The sequence below is a fragment of the Bubalus kerabau genome, chromosome 20 (assembly GCF_029407905.1).
Source record: "Bubalus kerabau isolate K-KA32 ecotype Philippines breed swamp buffalo chromosome 20, PCC_UOA_SB_1v2, whole genome shotgun sequence".
Taxonomy (NCBI): domain Eukaryota; kingdom Metazoa; phylum Chordata; class Mammalia; order Artiodactyla; family Bovidae; genus Bubalus; species Bubalus kerabau.
This window is the reverse complement of record NC_073643.1, coordinates 49,086,778-49,105,817: the sequence shown is the minus strand read 5'-3', so window position 1 is coordinate 49,105,817 and position 19,040 is coordinate 49,086,778. Positions and strand designations below refer to the sequence as shown.

The following is a 19,040-nucleotide window of genomic DNA, read 5'->3' as shown; positions in this document are numbered from 1 at the left end:
TCTGGTTGCTTAAAAGTCGGTAGCAGACTGGTAGAGTGTAGGCCTTACAGAGGTGTTACAGGACACTTGATTTTGGGGACCCACCTGTTCACCTTTTACTGACTGTAGTGAGGGGTAGTCTTCTCTCATATCTTTGCCTTTTTCTGTGCTTATATATGTCTGGGCTGTGAAAAAATGCACGACTGGATGTCACAGTTGAACTATTCTGGATTTGGATTTTTTTTTTTTAAGTTTGGCATTTGAGCAGAATCACAAGTTTTAGAAAGTGGTAATTTCCAGACATTTCAGGTCTGATTCACCAACAATACTGTAATTAAAGAAAAACCTGTATTTGTTGGCCCCATTTTATCCTAACTCACTAGGATGTTTTATAAAGAATGAACCTAGATATTTTAGCAAATAGCATCTATTTAGTTGTTGAAGCTTTCAGGGGATCGATCATCTGCTCATAGGTCTCAAAGTCATCCTAATGATGGGAGTTTGCCTGAACACTAATTCATTGGGAAGTGACTGTGGATAGTGAACTATATTGTCATGTAAAGGCAGCTTCAAAATACAGAGTATAGAAATTAAGCAGCTCGACAGTTCTTTTAGGAGATACATTATGAAGTATCGAGAGCTCAAGTGTAATGATTTCAGTCGGTCACAGAGTGTTAATGAATTTTGAATTGAGGCAGTTGTGATTAAGCCTGTTGCCTTTTCCAACACTAATCATTATTAAAATGATGATTGATCTGAGTGATTATGAAACCATTAAAAAGGCATCTGCCTATGCCTGAATTAACAGGATGGATGTAGGTTTTGTAGTTGTAGCCAAACAGGACTTGTAGTGATTTTTATTTCAGGGCGCTTGTTTATTTAGGCTCCTTCCTGTGTTTGCCAATCCTACAATACTATTTTCTAGTAATATTTCTACTATTTTCACAGGGTAAAAACATTGGGGTTAGGGTGTAACGCTTGGTGTGGCCACTTGGGCCTCAGCTCTGCAGCGTGTACAGGGGCAGGAGTAGGGTGGCTTTTCAAATTCCCACAACCCCACCCTTGATTGCGGAGATGCTTGTGGAGACCCTTCTGTGAGCATCACAGCTCCTTCACAGCACAGCTGCACGGTGACAGCAGCCCCTTACTGAGTGCAGAAAGTGCACCAGGCATTCCCAGCGTCGTATTAATCCTTAGCTCCCCCGGGTCGTGGTGGTGGCACTGCTGAGAGGATGAGGAAGCTGCTGCTTGACCATTTCAGGTCTTTCTCTTGGATCATACATCTGGTCCAGCAGAACCAGGGTTTGGATTCATTCTTCATTATCTTCAGTTTTGTACTTCCTTAAAAGAGTGTTCTTTTGGTAGATCACTGCAGTCTTAAGAAAACTGAGGAAAGACTTCATCTCATCCAATGAATGAAGACACGAAAGCATGCTTCAAAAGAACAGCCTCAGGCTCTGTAGAGCCGGCCCAGCTCAGAGAGCCTTTTACCCTAGCCACCCACCTTTCCCATAAAGCAGCCAGAGAAGACAGGCCCCATTTCTCCCTGGTGTCCTCCCTCCCGTGTGAATTGCAGACACCCCTGCTCTGCTGCCACCTAAAGTGTGTGTGTGCCTGACAGCGGGCAGCCCCCTGACTCTCGTTGGCCTACGAGCCCGCCTTGGGTGGGGACCATGGCCCAGGTCTTCAGATGTCCGCATGCTCCCTACCCTGCTTCTCTGACCTGTGGTCCCACTTGGGGCCCACTGGGGGTGTTGGTTCACTCTCTGTTCTGGTCACATTTTATGAGCTCTTCCTCACATGTACTCGAGGTGGATCAGGGCAGGTGGGCAGGCTGTGAGGTGGACCAGGTCTGCTAGGACCTTCCCTCCTTCCCATGTCCAGCACCCAGGCCTCCACTGCTGCTTTTCCTGCCCCAGGTGTTCCGTGTGCTGGTGCTGCCCTTCCTTCTCTGAGTTTTAGTTTCTCCATCTACGAGAGCACAGTGTTCTTGGGGCTCTGGAGTGCCTTCTGAATCTGTGGTTCAAAGCCTTCCCCATCCCATCCTCCCTTCTGTGGTCCTCTGCAAGCCTGCATCTTTTTTTTTTTAATTTATTTGGCTGAGCCCATCTTAGTTGTGACATGTGGGATCTAATTCCCAGACCAGGGATTGAACCTGGGCCCCCTGCATTGGGTGCTTGAAGTCTTATCATCTGGACCACCAGGGAAGTCTCCAAACCTGCATCATCTTTCTTCCCATAAAAATTCCTGTCTTGGTCTCACCCAATCTCCATTCCTTCTCCAGGTAGCGCTAGAGGTGGCTGACTCCCAGGATGGCCTCACTTGGTCACCTAGGACAGGCAGGGAACTCACTGCCCAACCTTGGCCTGAGTCGCTGTTTCCTTACATGGAGATTCAGTTCTTCTTTGTTAAACAGACCTAGGACATGTACCTGCATTCCCATTGCTTTCTGGGTTGATTCTGTTTTACTGTTTGGTTTGATTCGTGGGTGTTTGGCTCTGTACACAGTTAGGGATTTTTTTCAGTACCTTTTAACTTGAGGAGTTTTGTGGATGTATGTGTGTCTGGCGGTGAAAAGAGTATATGAGCAAGCAAAAGTGACTGGTTATTTTTACCCACTGGTGTCCACTGGTAGATCCAGATTACTGGCTTTCAGAGCTATGTTTTTCAATTTTTAAAACTTTTGCCAACAAAAGTATATACATCTAACATTTATGTATATATTATCTGAGACATGTTTGATGAAAATATACTAGTAAGTTCTGGTATTTGCTATGCAGTCTGATAATTTCCTTTCTGTTTTATTTCATTTTTTTCAAAAATTTCTGGATGTAAACCACAAAATTAATTTCAGATGTATTCCATTTAAAATGTCTTCTCCATTACAGTATAAATTCCATGAAGGCAGGCAAAAATTAATCTAGTTCCGGCCATTTCTCTTATGTCCCCCATAATCTGTGTTCAGTTCATATTTTCAGCTGATTCTTCTCTCCGTGAAAATCCTCTGGAGAAATACTTTTATGTTCTGAGAAGCAATTTCATTCAAAAAGATAAGGTAACTTGTGTCACTGGTCTGATTCTCTTCCATAGTAGCTGTTAGAAATCTCACAGAGACAGTCATGAAAATGGCTTCATCGTATGCATCGTCATTATGCTCTTATTCCTGTTTCATTTTATTTTCTCTTTCTTGTTAATTTTTATTTCTTGTCTTATGCTTTTGTCCTAAATAATTTGACTTTCAGCTGATTATAAAGATGCTCAATGAGAAAAACACAGATCAGACACATGCAAAAGTAGAGACAGTCCACCATGATCTTGCTCTCAGAGGCAAGCCTTTTCGCTTTCCGGTATCTCTGCTGCAGACTGGCTTGTTAAGAGGTCTTTTCAGACACCAAGGCTGTCATGTTATTTGTGTTATTCCTGTACTAATGTATGATGGACATCCTTCCTTGCCCTGTGTGTAGATCTCCTTCTTCTTTGAAACAGTCATTTAGCATTCCCTTTCTTACTTCAAATTTTTATATTCTTGTTGCCTAGATTTCTTTTTTGGAATGAGGCAGACCTACATAAAATTTTACCTTAAAAAGATTGGTAGCAGTTAGTGACTAGACCTAGCCACCTGACCAAGTAGAATCCCCTCTAGTGACTGCTTCTGGAGCCCCTGGTTTTCCTGGGAGTGGAATTACTCCTAGAAAGCCCGTGTGGGTTCTGAGCTTGGGGGTTGGTGGGAGACGCCTGCCCTCCCCCTGCTTCTGGGAAGTGTTAAGTGACAGGTGAGGGGGAGGTCTAACTGAAGGGCCGGATCAATACGAGGGGTGCTCCCAGCTCGAGTGGGTCTGCAGACACTTAGTTCTGCTTAGTCACTGCCTTGGGTATTGATTCTACCTCAGGACCACAATTAGGTGCTTCCTGGTTTTTAAGCCATCCAATGTCTCTTAAATTAATTTTACTTTCTAATACTAAAACAATGATAAATTATAGGCATGGAGTTATTAATCTTCTGAGTAAATGTATCACATGTTTTATCTCAGTTATAGACTCTGCAGTTTATGTATTTTTAAACTTTGATTCATGAATTTATTCAGAAAGAAATGATCTATATTCCTATGGTCTCATACAATCCCTGGAAAAAAAGTGTACCACCAGTGAGGGTTGTTCATCCCAAAGGAGTGGTTTTTATGGTAGAGAGAAGCACATGGTGAACTGAATGGCTCCTGTTCCTCCTGCCTGCACCCCCCTCGCCCCCACCGCCAACCCGCAGGGACCTGCTCCTTTGCTGTGCAGGGGAAGAAGGGGGTGACACGGAGTCTGGGAGCAGGTGTTTCACCTCCTGAGTGCTCCGTTCTGTGATGTGCCATAGGCAGACTTCGCTGGGTGGTCCAGGAGGTGTAGGAGCTGTTGTAGATGGGTGTCTGTCTCCCTGAGAGTGGAGGCAGTGCTGACCCTGGGCCAGCTCCCGCCAGGAGGAGATGCCTGCACTGGGGGTATGCAGACCTACAGGGTGGGCAGTGAGCTGGGCCCTTGTCCTAGTGCCTGTGTGGTGAGTCGTTAGCATGGGCTCCACGCCAGGTCCCGTGCTGTTCCTGGGGCACAGCCAGGCCAGGGCAGTGTGTAAGATAGAGGCAGCAGTCAAGTGAGCTAGTGTCCAGGCATGTGCAGTCCACACAAAACCTGGCTCCTGTGTTTTACATGTGTTGCCTCATTCATGCTCAGCGACAAAACTAGCCTTCATATTCTCATTTTATGAAGAAGCAGTGACAAAAGAGGGATAAAGCCACTTGCTTGGGTCCACACAGCCAGTAAGCGGTGGATCTGGAACTTGTCCCCAGGCTCTTTGCTGCCACTGGACTAGGTCACAGTACATTTGGACACATGATTGCAAATATTCTTAAATGGGGATAGCACTGCCCAGCAGGTACCAGCATTATTACAGTAGTCGGCTGCTCCATCCATAGGGTGCCACCTCAGATTTCTCTGTCCAGGTTGCCTGGATGACCCAAGGCTGAGGTCCTGGTGGAGCTCCATGAAAGCCCAGGCTAGCTTTGATGGGCATGGGACCAGTGGGGAGGTGTGCTCCCCCCCAGGCAGGTGCAGTCAGGTGTCTGCAAACCAAGGGGCACGGTTACTGCTCTCTGTAGTTGCTGTTCACTGTGACCCTCACACATGATTATAATAATAATCCCTTCTTTGCCTGTCTTACTCCATAGGTTGGAGAGTCCCCTGAGGTAAGAGATTGGAACATGTTTCTCTCTTTCAAGTGCTGTGTCCAGGTGTGCACATAGTGTGTTTACAGGCATACAAGTGAGCATCAAGGGCATGAAATGAGTTTATACCCAGAATTCAGATGTCAGAAAATTTAACCGTAGGCAGATGTGAAAGGTTTTTCTTAGTTCTGTTAATGGGAAAAAGGAATGGCTGTCTTCGTGTCAAAATGAAGATGTTTGGTTTTAAACTTATTCTGTTCCTGCCATTTTGAAATGTTTGCTCATTTCTTTTCAGCCAAGGATATGGACATGTTGGAGCATTTGACTCATGTCAGGCAAAAGAAGCAGTGCTAAGAAAAGACTTCATTTCTAAAATGATGGGGTTTGGCAGTTTTCGTATGACCTGGGCCCATTAGATCCCAGGGAGGCAGTGAGCTACTTTGATCAGCCCCATGTAGGGCACGTAATCTCACTGCCATTTACATTGACCTGAGCTGTCAGAAGAGGATGTAAAGGCCTGACACAGTTAAGGAAGAAAGCCGAGCTCTGTAATTCCACCCAGAAGAGGCGAATAGATCTGGGTCTGGGTGTCAGAACTACTGGTGGGGCTCCCTGACGGTGAGACAAGGTCTCAGCCTGGGGGCTCAGAAATGCAGCATTGGGCTATTCTTTTTTCTTTTTTGGTGGATGATGCTGTCATGATATTTTTTGAAGCTAAGCTCACATTTCTCTGTTGCATATGATGTAGATGCAGTGGTTCTTGTCTTCAAGGTCCTAACAATCTTCAAATAATACAACGCCTCATAGGTTCACCTGCCCAACTTAGAGCAGGAGGTCTGGAAAGCAGGGCAGCACGTTGCCCCTCTCTGCCCCTTTCACAGCCTCATGGGTAGTTAGTACTCAAGCATTTGTTGTTACGATTTACTTTCATGATTAAATGCAAATGGTGCAACGTTTAACTCTGAGGTGGCAAAGAGTTTTGACTCACATGCCCACTCCATTCCAGGGGTGATGCCTAATTGGGCAGCGTGTGCAGCTCTGTTAAGGGACAGTGGGGGGCTGCCGACTGGAGACTGATGAGGGGTGTCTGCTGCAGGGGTGCCTGGGGAGCAGAGGCAGTATGTACCCGGGGGTCATTTGTCTTCCCCGATAAGTGCATCATGCTTATGAAAGCGGGAGCAGAAGAGCACTCAAAGGAAATGAAACTCCTCAGTCTTTCCTGAAAGGGTGGAGTAGGATTTAGATCAGTGGAAAAAAGTGCTTTCAGTGATGGAGAGTAGCAGCAGAGACCAGAAGTTCCAATGAGTGTGACTTACATGCAGGGTGTTCTGGGAGCTGACGCACTGGAGCAGAGGGAGTCGTGGAGGAGGAAGCAGAGTTGGGTGGGATGGAGGCCCTTTGTCTGGTGGGGTAATGCATCAGGTGGTTGTTGGTATGTATAGCATAGACAGATTGTGTAGAGGTCCTTGGGGATGCCAGATGGAGGAATTGAGACGTGATACAGTCCTCTGCTTTTCAAGAAGCTTTCCCAAATGCTCCAGACACAATTAGTTGTTCCAATCCATGTCTCCCTACAGGATATTCCCAGTGCTCTACTTTAGCTGTGATCATTGTCTGCTGTGTCTATAAACGTTTACATATACATCTGCTGTTCTCCTCCAGGACATGGACAGTGTCTTAGTTACCACTGATCTCCAGTGCTCAGGACCACATCTGGTATGGAATACATACCCAGTGAATATGGTTGAGTTAAACTGAAATAGGGTTCCTGAACTGCCAGCCAAGATGGGGCAGATCTGGGCAGTGCCTTTGTGGTGAAGCTGGGTGAGAAAGTGAATGGCTGCAAACCATAGAATGTACCTACCTGCTACCAAGGGGTCCCAGGACGAGTGGAATGGGAGGCAAGGCAAGTCCGAGGCATCACGTTTACAGGAGTGTGTAGAGTCCCAGAAACCACGTAGGGTTGAGGACAACAACATGAATGAGATGGAAGAATGAAGTCAGGAAAACTGAGCCTCAGTGAATTCCTAGAGGCAGTTGCTTGCAGGGCTCTTGGGTCCTATGCCTAGAGAACCATTCCTAAGCCTGTGGGACAAAGGGAGTCATCCAAGGAGTTGAATCTCTTGAGAAGTGAGGAGCTGCTGAAGAATCTCTTTAGATTCTTTAACTTTCAGAGAAGCAGAGTGATTCTGTAGGCCCCTGATATTTACCTAGGACTTTAGTTAGCAACTGACCCAAAACCCAACCTAAACTGGCTCAGTTTATTGGCTTTTGTAACCAAAAAGCCCAAAGTCGGGGGAGAAGTTTGGCTTCAGGTTCCAGGTTCAGCTTGATCCAGGGACTCATATGGTGGCATCAGAGCCGGGTGCTTGCCTCTGTCTTTCTGTTTGACTCCCTCTCCTCATCTTTAGCCTTGACTTCCCTTGGTGTTGGCTTTTCATCTTTATGTCCCCCTGGCAACTCCAGGCTTGTAGCCTCAAAGAGCTCAGTAGAGCCAGGGGCAGAACGTCTGGCCTAGCGGCTGAGTGAAACCCAGGATTAGTTCTGACTGGACCTGGTTGGTGGGCATTGGGTCACATGCCTATCCCTGGGCTAATAACCTGGGTCACAGGCCAACCCCTGAGGCCCCTGGACTGAAAGTAAGGAAGAAGCAATTCTCAGAGGAAAGTCAGGGAGCTGTTACCCTGTGAGTTTTGCTAGGTGACAAGAACCGTAAGGAGCCACCCCCTGCCAGTTGCTTGCTTTAGCTCATGCAGCCTCTGTACTGCCAGTGAGTGGGGAGGCCACAAGAGAAAGGGCCCTGTCAGCTTCATCTGTCTTCTTCCCACTGATCAGATGTCTTTGAGTTTGGTCTCCATGGAGTGGTCAGCCAGGGCACTCACTGGCCACCTCCATTTGTCATCTCAGGTACCTTCTGGATGGCATCCTGTGCGGTGGCCCTGCCCAGCCTGGGTGGTCACTTGGCTTGCATAGGTGTTGTAAGCTTTCTGTCCCATCTCCTGATCCTCCTGTCGGGATTCTACTTCCAGAGCCTGTAAGTGTGGCCTCTCCCTATCCTGTCGCCAGTGGCCTCTGATGGCGAGTGTCTGACCGTTCGCAGGGCTCTTTCAGAATTCACTTAATCTGGTTTTGACTGTCACCTGGGTGGGAAGGATGAGTGTCCCGGTTTTATAGATGAGGAAACTGAGAGGTGGGGTTGGGGGTGGGGCAGATGACCCAGCTGAGAGCCACAAGAAATGGACTCAGTCGCGTGTGCTCATCAATGTGTACTTTTAAACCAAAGGTGAAGAAGAAGGAAGGCACACTGACTATTCCATCCAGTCTCTTAACATAAGCCTGGCCTCCATCTACCCACTGGCAGCCGTCTAAGACTTTGTTAACACTTGCAGAGGAAAGCCTTACCTCTGTTTACATGCTGGTTCTCTGAGGGGAGGCCATCTGCTGTCCCCACTGCCATGATCTCCAGCAGAGTTTACAGGAGGTTGAGTCACACATAGAAACCCTGTACGAGTGGCTAAATGTGTCTCAGGTGACACATTCCTGAGAGCACCTCCTGGAATGTGAGGCAGTAGGTGGGAGGGTCTCTCAGTGACCGCAGGTGACCTGGTCACCTGACAAGGCAGCAACTTCTCCTGGATCTTGCTGCTCCTGGTTGGTCATCCTCCCCAGCACCCCTGGGCCCTCACTTATGAAGTGGCCTCCTTCTGAAGCCTGAATCTGGACACTGCTCCTCATGTCATAAAGAGTTGTAGTTTCCCAGCTGGAAGACATCATCCATTCAGACTTCTTGTTTTACAGATGAGAAACGGAAGCCAAGCCTCAGAACCACCCCAGGTCCATGTGACCCTTGGTCCTTTTGGTTCCCCCTCCCCTCACACCTGTGCTCCTGCAGCCCTGGACCTCTCATCGCCCTTGACCGATTTGCCTTTGTGGGTGCTCCTCTCTCCTACGAGGCCGGGAGGTCATGGTGAAGAGCAGAAGCTATAAGGGTCTTCCTGGGTGTTTAGTCATGGGTGTTTTCCTGGGACAGGGCCTGTAGTATTGTTATGGGTGGGATGTCTGTATCCCCACATGTTGATGTGTTCAAAACTCAACCCTAATAGGGTGGTGTTTGGGGGTGGGGCCTTTGGGGAGTGATTAGGGTTAGATTAGGTCTTGAGGATGGGGCCCTCATGATGGGATTAGTGCCCTGAGAAGAGGAGGAAGGGTGAACTCTCTCTCTATGTGTACATTTCCACCAAGGAAAGGCCAGATGAGGACAGCATGAGAAGCCAGCCTTCCACAAGCCAGAAAAAGTGTTCTCACCAGACACCAGATCAACTGACACCTTGATGTTGGACTTCTCAGCCTCCAGACTGAGAAATAAGCCTCTGTTATTTAAGCCAGCCGGCCGATGGTATTTTGTTATGGCAGCCTGAGCCGACTAAAACAATTACGGAACGTCTTAGCAGGAAAGGCTGTTGAATAATGTTTGGTCAGAACCTCTCATTTTGCCCATTTATTTCCTCATTTATAAATATCGAGTATCTGTTTTTGTGACAGACTTGGAAATACAGTGATGTATGAAATAGAAATGGTCCAATTTTATAAGAAATTATCATTTATTGGAATAGACAAGTATCAAAGATGTAGTTGTTTTTTTTTTTAATCTAAATTTTCCATTGTGAAGAGTGAAAGCTCACCAGAAATATGGTGAGCTTTGCCAGTATATACCAGTGGGCCTGAATTTTGTCTGGGAGGTCAGCAGAGGTTTTGCTGAGAAAGTGTCATTTAAGCTGAGCTTTGAAGGACAGATGGAACTTAGCATGATGTAAAGGCAGGAATTGGGTGAGGCTGGAGGGAGGCATCCTGTAGTGAAGAACAGGATGTGGACCTGAGTGAGTCGAGGCTAAGTGGGGCTAGCAGAATACAGATGCAACTCCAGGCCCTGTGTTCTCTCCACAGCTCCGTGCTGGGCTTGTGTCAGTCCCGTGTCAGGGTTGTGTGCTCACCAGAGATGGGAGTTGACACCTGTAGGGGTAGGGCTAGCACACAAGGTGGGTGAAGCAGAGTGGACAGAGGTGTGGAGAAGGGAAAGCATGAACTTGGGAGCATAGTGGAAGGGAGCAGGTCAGCCCATGACGTGCAGTGGATGCTCTTGCAGGAGAGGAGTGAGGAGGCTGGAAGGGACAGGAGGATGGAAGGTAAGGCTGTTCACAGGGGCTCCAGCTGGCATTGAAAGGAAGGACCTGGGAGACGCTGGGATCAGCTGTTCTCTGCGGTCTGACTGTTGAGCCCAGGCTTGTTCTAAGAAGGGTTTTTGGTAATTTAAAAAGATTCCTGTCCTGCTTGTTTTGCAGGTACATATGCTAGAATCCTAAGTTCTCATGTTTTTATAGCCCCCTTTCAGTCTGGCCTTGTTGCTTAATTCCTTGTCTTTTTTTTTTCTTTTTTCTTTTCTACCTCCTATTGGGACCCATGAGTACTTTATGTGTGCCCTGTATGGTGTTGGAAAGTGAAAATGTTAGTTGCTCAGTCATTTCTGATTCTTTGTGACTGCATGGACTGTAACCCACCAGGCTCATCTGTCCATGGAATTCTCCAGGCAAGAATACTGAAGTGGGTTGCCATTTCCTTCTCCAGGGGATCTTCCTGACCCAGGGGTCAAACCTGGGTCTTCTGCATTACAGGAAGATTCTTTACCATCTGAGCCATCAGAGACTGGTATGGTGCTGGATGCTGGGGTTACAAAGACAGTTAGAAATGATCTCTGCCTATAAGGAGCCCAGGTGGAGGACCCAGAAGGGATGTGTGTGTGAATGGGGAGACTCTGTGTCTTTTACTGCCAGGATGTATGCTAGGAGACCTCTGCAAAGACTTGAGCCTTTGGGGTGATGAGCAAAGCAAAGAGATAAGCCTTACCTGGCTCACGAAGCCTCTGTTGATCTTTTGACAGCAGGTGGGGACTTCTGTGAGGGTAGGGACCAGACTTTCTGAGGGAGACACAAGTGCTCAGGGATGCATGAATGGAGAGATAGATTCATGATGGATGAATGTTTGTATCACAGTGCTAGTAAAGGGATCCTTGAAAATAGGACAGCTGACCTCCAAGTACAGGTAAGGATCCTGGCATCAACTGTTCCCTGCTAGTTGAGTTTCTGTTTCTCAAGGCTCTGTATGGGGTTAACTGGTTTAGAGACTCTTGCTTTAGAGCCTCTCCTGCTTGGTGAAACTTCACTGTTGAAAGAAGGTAAATCAGGTTTCAGAATTAGATGTTCAGCTTTCATTTCTCTAGTGACTTGGGTCTCATAGGGGACTTTCATCCACATGACAGAGTGGTCTCTGGTAAAGACTTGGTGCTTTCTGCTTTCTTAAAAGATGGTTTGACTGGCCCTGCTCATCCAGGATCCCCTGTTAGTGAGGTGGATCCCTGCTGGTGTCTGGGTGAGCGTGCCTGGCAAATGCAGGGAAATTGGGGTACAAGAATCATGTACTCTTCTTGTTTGGCCTGGAGCAGGGCTTTTAAGTGGAGAAGGTGATGGCACCCCACTCCAGTACTCTTGCCTGGAAAATCCCATGGATGGAGGAGCCTGGTAGGCTGCAGTCCATGGGGTCGCTAAGAGTTGGACACGACTGAGCGACTTCAGTTTCACTTTTCTCTTTTCATGCACTGGAGAAGGAAATGGCAACCCACTCCAGTATTCTTGCCTGGAGAATCCCAGGGACGACGGAGCCTGGTGGGCTGCCGTCTATGGGGTTGTACAGAGTCGGACACGACTGAAGCGACTTAGCATAGCATAGCATAGCGTAGGGCTTTTAAGATACAGCCCCTGCCCAGGGGCCACCTCACTTCGTGTTCATCTTTGGAGGGCTTGCTTGCCTCTCCTGAGTCACTGCATTCCTTCATCCTTACCGTGGTGGCTTCCTTGTGCTCCCACCCATCTGGGACTCTGGCTGCGTGTCTCCTCTGTGCAACGTCTCACTGTCATTCATCCAGGTGCATGTTTTCACCCTATCTGGTAAAGAACCTGGCCTTTTCTGGTGGTTTTCTTTCAAATCACTAACCAGCATTCTTTTCTCAAGTGAGCAATCCTCTTGTGAAGTAATTACCTCCCCTTCTAAGCATTGTTGTTTTGCAAGATTTTTCTTTAACACTGCATTTGCTTAACGTAGAAGGGTATTTGTTTCCTAAGAGTCCTTTTGAACAGCAGGATTGGGGGCCAGGATGACCTGGCTTCTAGGCAGACTGGTCTGCCGTGCTCTTCAGGCTGTGATTGTTCAGCTGGCATCATGGTAGAATCTCTGTAGTAAATAACTGCATTAAAGCAAGGTTACATTTCATATAATCAATTCCATCAAGTAATGTGCGGAGGATTTTGGAAAGAGAAGCCAAAAATCTTCAAAAAGGAGAGAGGGGAGGATGAGAGAGGGATAAAAGAGCCCTAAACAATTCAGTTTCACAAATAGCCCTTGTACTATTGTGGCAAAATTACTTATAAGTAAAAGCTGCAGAGGGAAAACAATCTGTGTTTGGTAGGTGTAGTGTACTCTCTGTTCCCTGTCTTGTTTGTCTGCTCTAAAGTATAGTGCTGTGTTGACGTAGAGATGTTACTGCTCTGAATATTGATGGGAGCAAAAGCCTTTTTTTTTCTTGCTGTCTGGCCCAGTAAATAAAGCAGAAAGGATAAAAAGGGAAGAAGAATTGTAAAATCGACGTGCTGTTTCCTGCTTATCTTGTTCCCTTACAATTCTAACTAACTCTCAAAAACATCCTGACGGTCTACCTTTGGTGGCCAGGGTCCAATTTGAGGGCAGCAGATTGGTTTATTCAGAGAGTTTTGCTTCTGGTTAAATCTTCTCCTTTTAGGTCTCTAAGTTAGGGTCACTACCTCATCAAAGCCTTCCCAAATCTCTCCTCTGTAGTCAGTAGTGACATCGGTCGCTGTTCTTCAGAACATCCACAGTGGCCTGAGTGTATACCCCGTGGGAGCTCACCAGCTGGGGATGTGGCGGTGAAGGGGAAAATGAGCCCTTGCTCTCACGAGGCTCACAGGGACTCCAGAGAGTAAACAGAGGAGTCCTTGGAGGGACTGCCTGGGGGACAAAGTGGCACACATGCTGTTGCTCTGGGAGATTTCAGCTGCTCACCCCAGCCTGGAGGGTGTTGCTGCTGTGTGAAGGGAGCAGGTCATGGTCCAAGAAGGTCTTGCAGCCTGGTGAAGGGTAGTGTGGGGTGCACGGGATGAGCCAGACTGAGAGAGGACCTATTGGGCGATCTGGAGGAAGCATGAGTGTGGAGGCTGGGGATGAGCAAGACTTTTAAAATTGAAAACACATGGACTCTGGCTAACTTTCACCACAAAGGAATTTATTAGACCACTCGGATGGTGTTCTGAGGATCAAGTGGTGCTCTTGAGGGCATGTGAGGAATGACACGGACCTGGAGGGAAGAACTGATGAACTGGCTTTTCAGCATGACCACTGGGGAGTGGAGAACGGGGATAAAGGCTGGGGTACCTCCAGGGTTGGACAGTTCCCTGCTGGTAAACAGGAAGGATGCAGTGGCAAAACTCAGTGAAGTCCCATCTGGGACTCGTCTGCGATGGAGGGGTAGCACTCTGGTGGCAGCTAGAGCCCAGGGTGGCCTAGACAAAACACTGCTTCTGTGGAGCAAAGCAAGTCCTTGCAGGGGTGGTGGTTGTTTAGTCGCTCAGTTGTGTCCGACTCTGCAACCCCATGGACTGCAGCACGCCAGGCTTCCCTGTCCTTCACCATCTCTTGGAGCTTGCTCAAGCTCATGTCCATTGAGTTGGTGATGCCATCCAACCATCTCATCCTCTGTCATCCCCTTCTCCTTCTGCCTTCAGTCTTTCCCAGCATCAGTGTCTTTTCTAATGAGTTGGCTGTTTGCATCAGGTGACCAAAGTATTGGAGCTTCAGTTTCAGCAGGGGAGAAAGGATCTAACCCTTTGGCCTTATCAGAGGGCAGAACTGCTTATCAAGGTGCAGAACTGCTCTTTGTCAGTTCCCTCTCCTGCAATATCCTCTGTGTATCACATCTGAAACCCTTACCTCCTGAACTGGACTAAACATTTCAAAAATAGGAACACAGTGAAGATGATTTTCTTATCTTGGCACCTGGAGTGGGGCCCATCGTGGAGAAGAGGTGCTCACTAAGCATTTCCTGAGTCAAATTTATTTGCCCTCTTGCACTAGGCATCTTAATAAGTGAATTCCATGACTTCTGTTTTCCTGAGGCATTGGTAGCTTTCCTTAGGGCTCACAGAGAATTAATATTAGCAGAGGACTTTATGGTCCATGTAAAAGAGTTTTAATTAGGATTTTTCACTTAGTTGTTCTTTAAGTAGCTTTTTGCCAGCACATACCTGTTGTAAAATTGACCTCATACATCTCAACAGTCCATATTTCTTTTGAAACCCAAGCCATACAAAGAAAACCTTAGTAAAAGAGGAAAGAGCTAACATTTTGAGACTTGCTGATGGATGCATTTTCTACAATTCTTGGAATTACATGAGTTGGAGTCAGAAAGATTCTGAGATTCCCATAGCATGAGGGTGGCATCTCAGTGATCTGTGGCAGTAAGACGAAAGTGGCTGCTGAGTCTGTTACGAGCATTCCAGGACTGAGTCCAGGCTCCCTGGGAACGTGCGTGGTTACCCATCAGCACTGTCAGCTGGGAGAGGTGGCACACCAGTAAGGTGGCCATGGGCTTGCCATCCTGAATCCCCTTCTCCCACACCCTTACTGTGCAGGTGAGGAAATGCAGGTCCAGAGGACAGGAGGGGCTTGCTGAGGTCATCTTGTTGCTCAGTGACAAAGCCGATCCTGACCTAAAAGTCAAGGTGGAAACCCAAGAGGAAGAGAGGGTCAAAGCAGACACATCTTCCTTTCTTCCCAAGGACATTCTGTTCAAAGCCCCGAGGGAATCTTTGTAGCACCCTTGGGCTTTCCTGGGGGCCTGATTGGGCAAGCTTAGGAGGAAAACATGCTGCGTTTTGCAAATGTGCAGAAATAACAAACACGCGGTTATGTCCTAGGCAGGGTCACCATGCACACATCAAGGCAGGTGGCAAAGTGCAAGCGTGCAGTCCAGGATGAAAAGTGCTTTACTCGTAGTTGCTTAAGAGACAGTCAGTGTTAGAATTAAAATGCCTTCTTGCTCCAGGTGTAGTGTTAATTGTTCCATTTCTCATAATAAAACTTGGCTTGGAGTTAAATGCTAGTATTTCTGAGACACTGATTCTAACCCCTATTTCTTTTTCTTCTTCTCCCCCACCCCCAATTTTTTTGTTTTGTTTCTTTGTTTCTCTTCACAGGAAAAAGTAGAATATGCCTTCCTGATTATTTTTACAGTCGAAACATTTTTGAAGATTATAGCATATGGATTATTGCTACATCCTAATGCTTATGTTAGGAATGGATGGAATTTACTGGATTTTGTTATAGTCATAGTAGGGTAAGTCCCTTTTATTTGGGGAAGTGTTTTTTTGGAACATGGAAGGTGGGGAGTAACAGAAAACAGTATTTTAAGGGCACAGGCTTGATGCTTTATGCTGGTGATTGTAGCCAGAACCTGTCAGGAGTTCTCTGAAGCCTGGCGATGCCAGAGACCAATTTGAAATTCTCTCATTGCTGTTACTCCCTCTTTGAGGAACGTGTTAAGGAAGGAAGTTCAAGCTCAGCTAGTGATGTGAGAGGGTTCTTCTTACAAGGCCTTGGGCCTTTACAAATAGGCCAGCTCTGCTGGTGATTTGAGTCCAACATGTAGAGCTCTTATACTTAACACCCCGTTAAGTTAAAAAACCAAAATAAAGCAGTAATAAATCCTTCATAGCAGTGAGATACTCTGCTATTTAATATCCCTTGAGCAAAGCTATTAATTTTTTTCTGCTGCCTTGGGGGAAAAGATTTGGCACACTACTATCCCATTTCAAATAACAAAACAAGTGCTTGAAAAATGTCAGATATCCGGCATGAAGTGAAATAAGCCAGAAAATGCAGAGAAGCAGACATTATCCCCGCATCCTGTCACAGGAAGAAGACACCAACAGTTTGAGTTAAAGGAGAATGTTAAAAAACAGTGGCCTGTGTTAGTTTGGTCCTTCAACACCTGGAAATGTTTCCAGCAAGAGAGAAATAAATCAGTGTCAGAGGAATGCTGGGTCTTTGGACCAAATACCCACACAGGAAAATAAGATCTATCCCCTCACTCAGTCTTAGTTGCCTAGCTGTAAGATTGGTTGTTCCTAAAATGGTATGTATTCCCATAGAGAGAAATTATTAAATGGCCTTTCTGTTTTCATCTCCGTAACTTCATTCAAATGCTTTTTGCAGTTGAGCAAGGTGATTTTTTGTTTTGGATTATTATTTATCATGAATCCTTTACTTTTTCATGGGAGACTAATAGTGCTGGATATTTGGAGAGTGGGATAAATTTTGAGCCTCTTCTTTCAAATCTAGGAAGATAGAGTGGAATCCAAAATGGTAGCCCAACAGTATGATTAGACTTATGGAGAAAAATATTAACTTTTGCAAAAGCCACCCTAGTACATTGGACCCTAAGGCATTATGGCAAAGATAGTGCAACTGAAATGAACAGGCAGTTGATATGTATCACTCCTTCCTATATTTGATGAACTCTAACAAAGAATGGCAAGCAGGAGCCTTACAGGCCTCTCGGTTCTGGAATAATCTTGGTGTAACTCTCCTGACTCTGGACTGTCTGTTCATCTTAGCTCCATTTCTTTTGTCCCACCCTGCAATCAACTTTCTATCTGGAGGCACTTTTCCGACTATCATACAGCACAAAGACAGGGAATCAAGCAGAATGTGACGATCTCATTGAGTTGCAGAGACAGAGACGAGAGTTTAGGAAGATTGAGATGGCTAAAATTGGAGAGGCATGGTATGGGAGCAGCGAGGGACCTATTCAGAGAAAGAGGTCCATAAATATGCCTTGGGGCCCTCTTGAGGTTTGGCTGAAGCCTAAGCTACACGTACATGGGATGATAGTCCATAAGTCCAGACAAAGAATACTACTAGGGAAAAAGGAAGAGCTGGGGGCTATAGCTGACTAATAACTAGGGTTCATATAGGTCTGGTATTTGTTCAAGTTATAACCAACCAGAGTGGAAAGACCTTGTTGAACATCCTGGACTGTCAGTAGAAACCCCAGAAGGGCCATCAATAGTACAGCTAAACTAACTCTTGAGTGAGTGTTGGCAAACTGTGATCAGTGGGCCAAATTCAACCTGCTACCAATGTTTGTAAATAAAGTTTTATTGTAACACAGTCACAAGCATTTGTTTACATAGTTGAGTTATGTGGTTTAGGTCCAGAAAGCCTAAAATATTTACTGTCTGGCCCCTTACAAAACAGTTTTGACAACTCCTGTACTACTGTAAAAACTACCTGAAACCCCTGCTAATAGTATTTGAAAAAAAGCCTGAAAAGGAGCAGACTGACTTTCAAGTAACTTAAATGCCGGCCAAAGCAAAACTCAACACTCTTTAAAGGAAGACAACAAAATCCAGATAAAGCGTTCAGCATCCAGTCAAATATTTCTAGACTTGTGAAGAAATGTGATCCATAACTAGTGGGAAATTCCATTAATAGAGGCAGACCTAGAAATGACAGACAGGATGGAATTAGTGGAGAATTACTTTACAAGCCTTTACAAACTATTATAAACATGTTTATATATTTAAAAGGAATATATGACCACTGTGAGAAAAGATGGGACAATGTAAAACAGAACCAAATGGAACTTTGAGAACTGGAAAATATATCTGAAACAAAAAATTCCCTGGATTGATGTAACAGCAGAGTAGACTCAATAGGATAATCAAGTAATTTGAAGACATAGCAGTAACACACAAAAATAATGATGGAAAATAAAGGAATACCACCTTAGTGACCTGTGGGGTGAAGTGAAGTGAAGTCGCTCAGTCATGCCCGACTCTTTGTGACCCCATGGACACCAGGCTCCTCCATCCATGGGATTTTCTAGGCAAGAGTACTGGAGTGGGTTGCCATTTCCTTCTCTAGGGAATTTTCCCGACCCAGGGGTTGAACCCCGGTCTCCCGCATTGTAGACAGACGCTTTACTGTCTGACATAATCTATTATTCATATACTTGGAGTCCCAGAAGATAGAAGATAGAGGGGAGACAAAAATATTTGAAGAAATAGTCCATATTTTCTAAACGTGATGAAAAACATAGACTCACAAATCCAAGAAGGTCAACAAAGCCCAAAGTGAAGACGACGAAAGCTGCGTCAAGGCATATCATGATCATAATCAAATTGCTCAAGACCAAAGATAAAGAGAAATCTTAAAAGTAGAGAAAAAGTCATTGTAGACCTCTTGTCAACAACTATGCAATCCAGAAGACAATAGAAATTTTTAGAGTTCTAGAGGAAAAGGTCCACCTCGAATTCTTATTCAGTGAAGATACCTTAAAAAATTGAAGTAAGAAAGAAAATTTTTCAGACAAACCACAGCTGAGAATTTGCCACCAAGGAGACCTGCACCTTAAGAAATACAAAGGAATTTCTTCACACTGATGAAAGACATTAGTAAGAAATACAAATCCATACAAAAGAAATGAAGAATGCCAGAAAGGGTAAATGCATGTATGAATATGAAAACATTTTTTCCTCATTTTAAAGTTTCTTTATAGCAATTGATTGTTTAAAGCAAAAATAATAGCAGTGGATTGTGGGGTTTATAGCATCTATGAAAGTAAAATATAAAAATAGCATGAAGGATAGACACAAGGAAATATCCATATAGCATAGAAAAGTGCTTGTACACTTGGTAGAACTATTTGAAGGTAGACAATGAGAAGTTAAAGAG

General features: G+C 45.7%; 1 protein-coding gene across 1 annotated transcript in view; it reads left to right on the top strand.

The window, feature by feature from the left end:
* CACNA1D (calcium voltage-gated channel subunit alpha1 D) overlaps window positions 1-19,040 on the top strand; it is a 326,915-nt gene that overhangs the window by 144,310 nt on the left and 163,565 nt on the right. Inside the window, exon 2 of the mRNA XM_055557680.1 lies at window positions 15,500-15,639. Coding sequence (XP_055413655.1) covers window positions 15,500-15,639 — 140 coding nt within the window. The remainder of the gene's footprint in view (window positions 1-15,499; window positions 15,640-19,040) is intronic.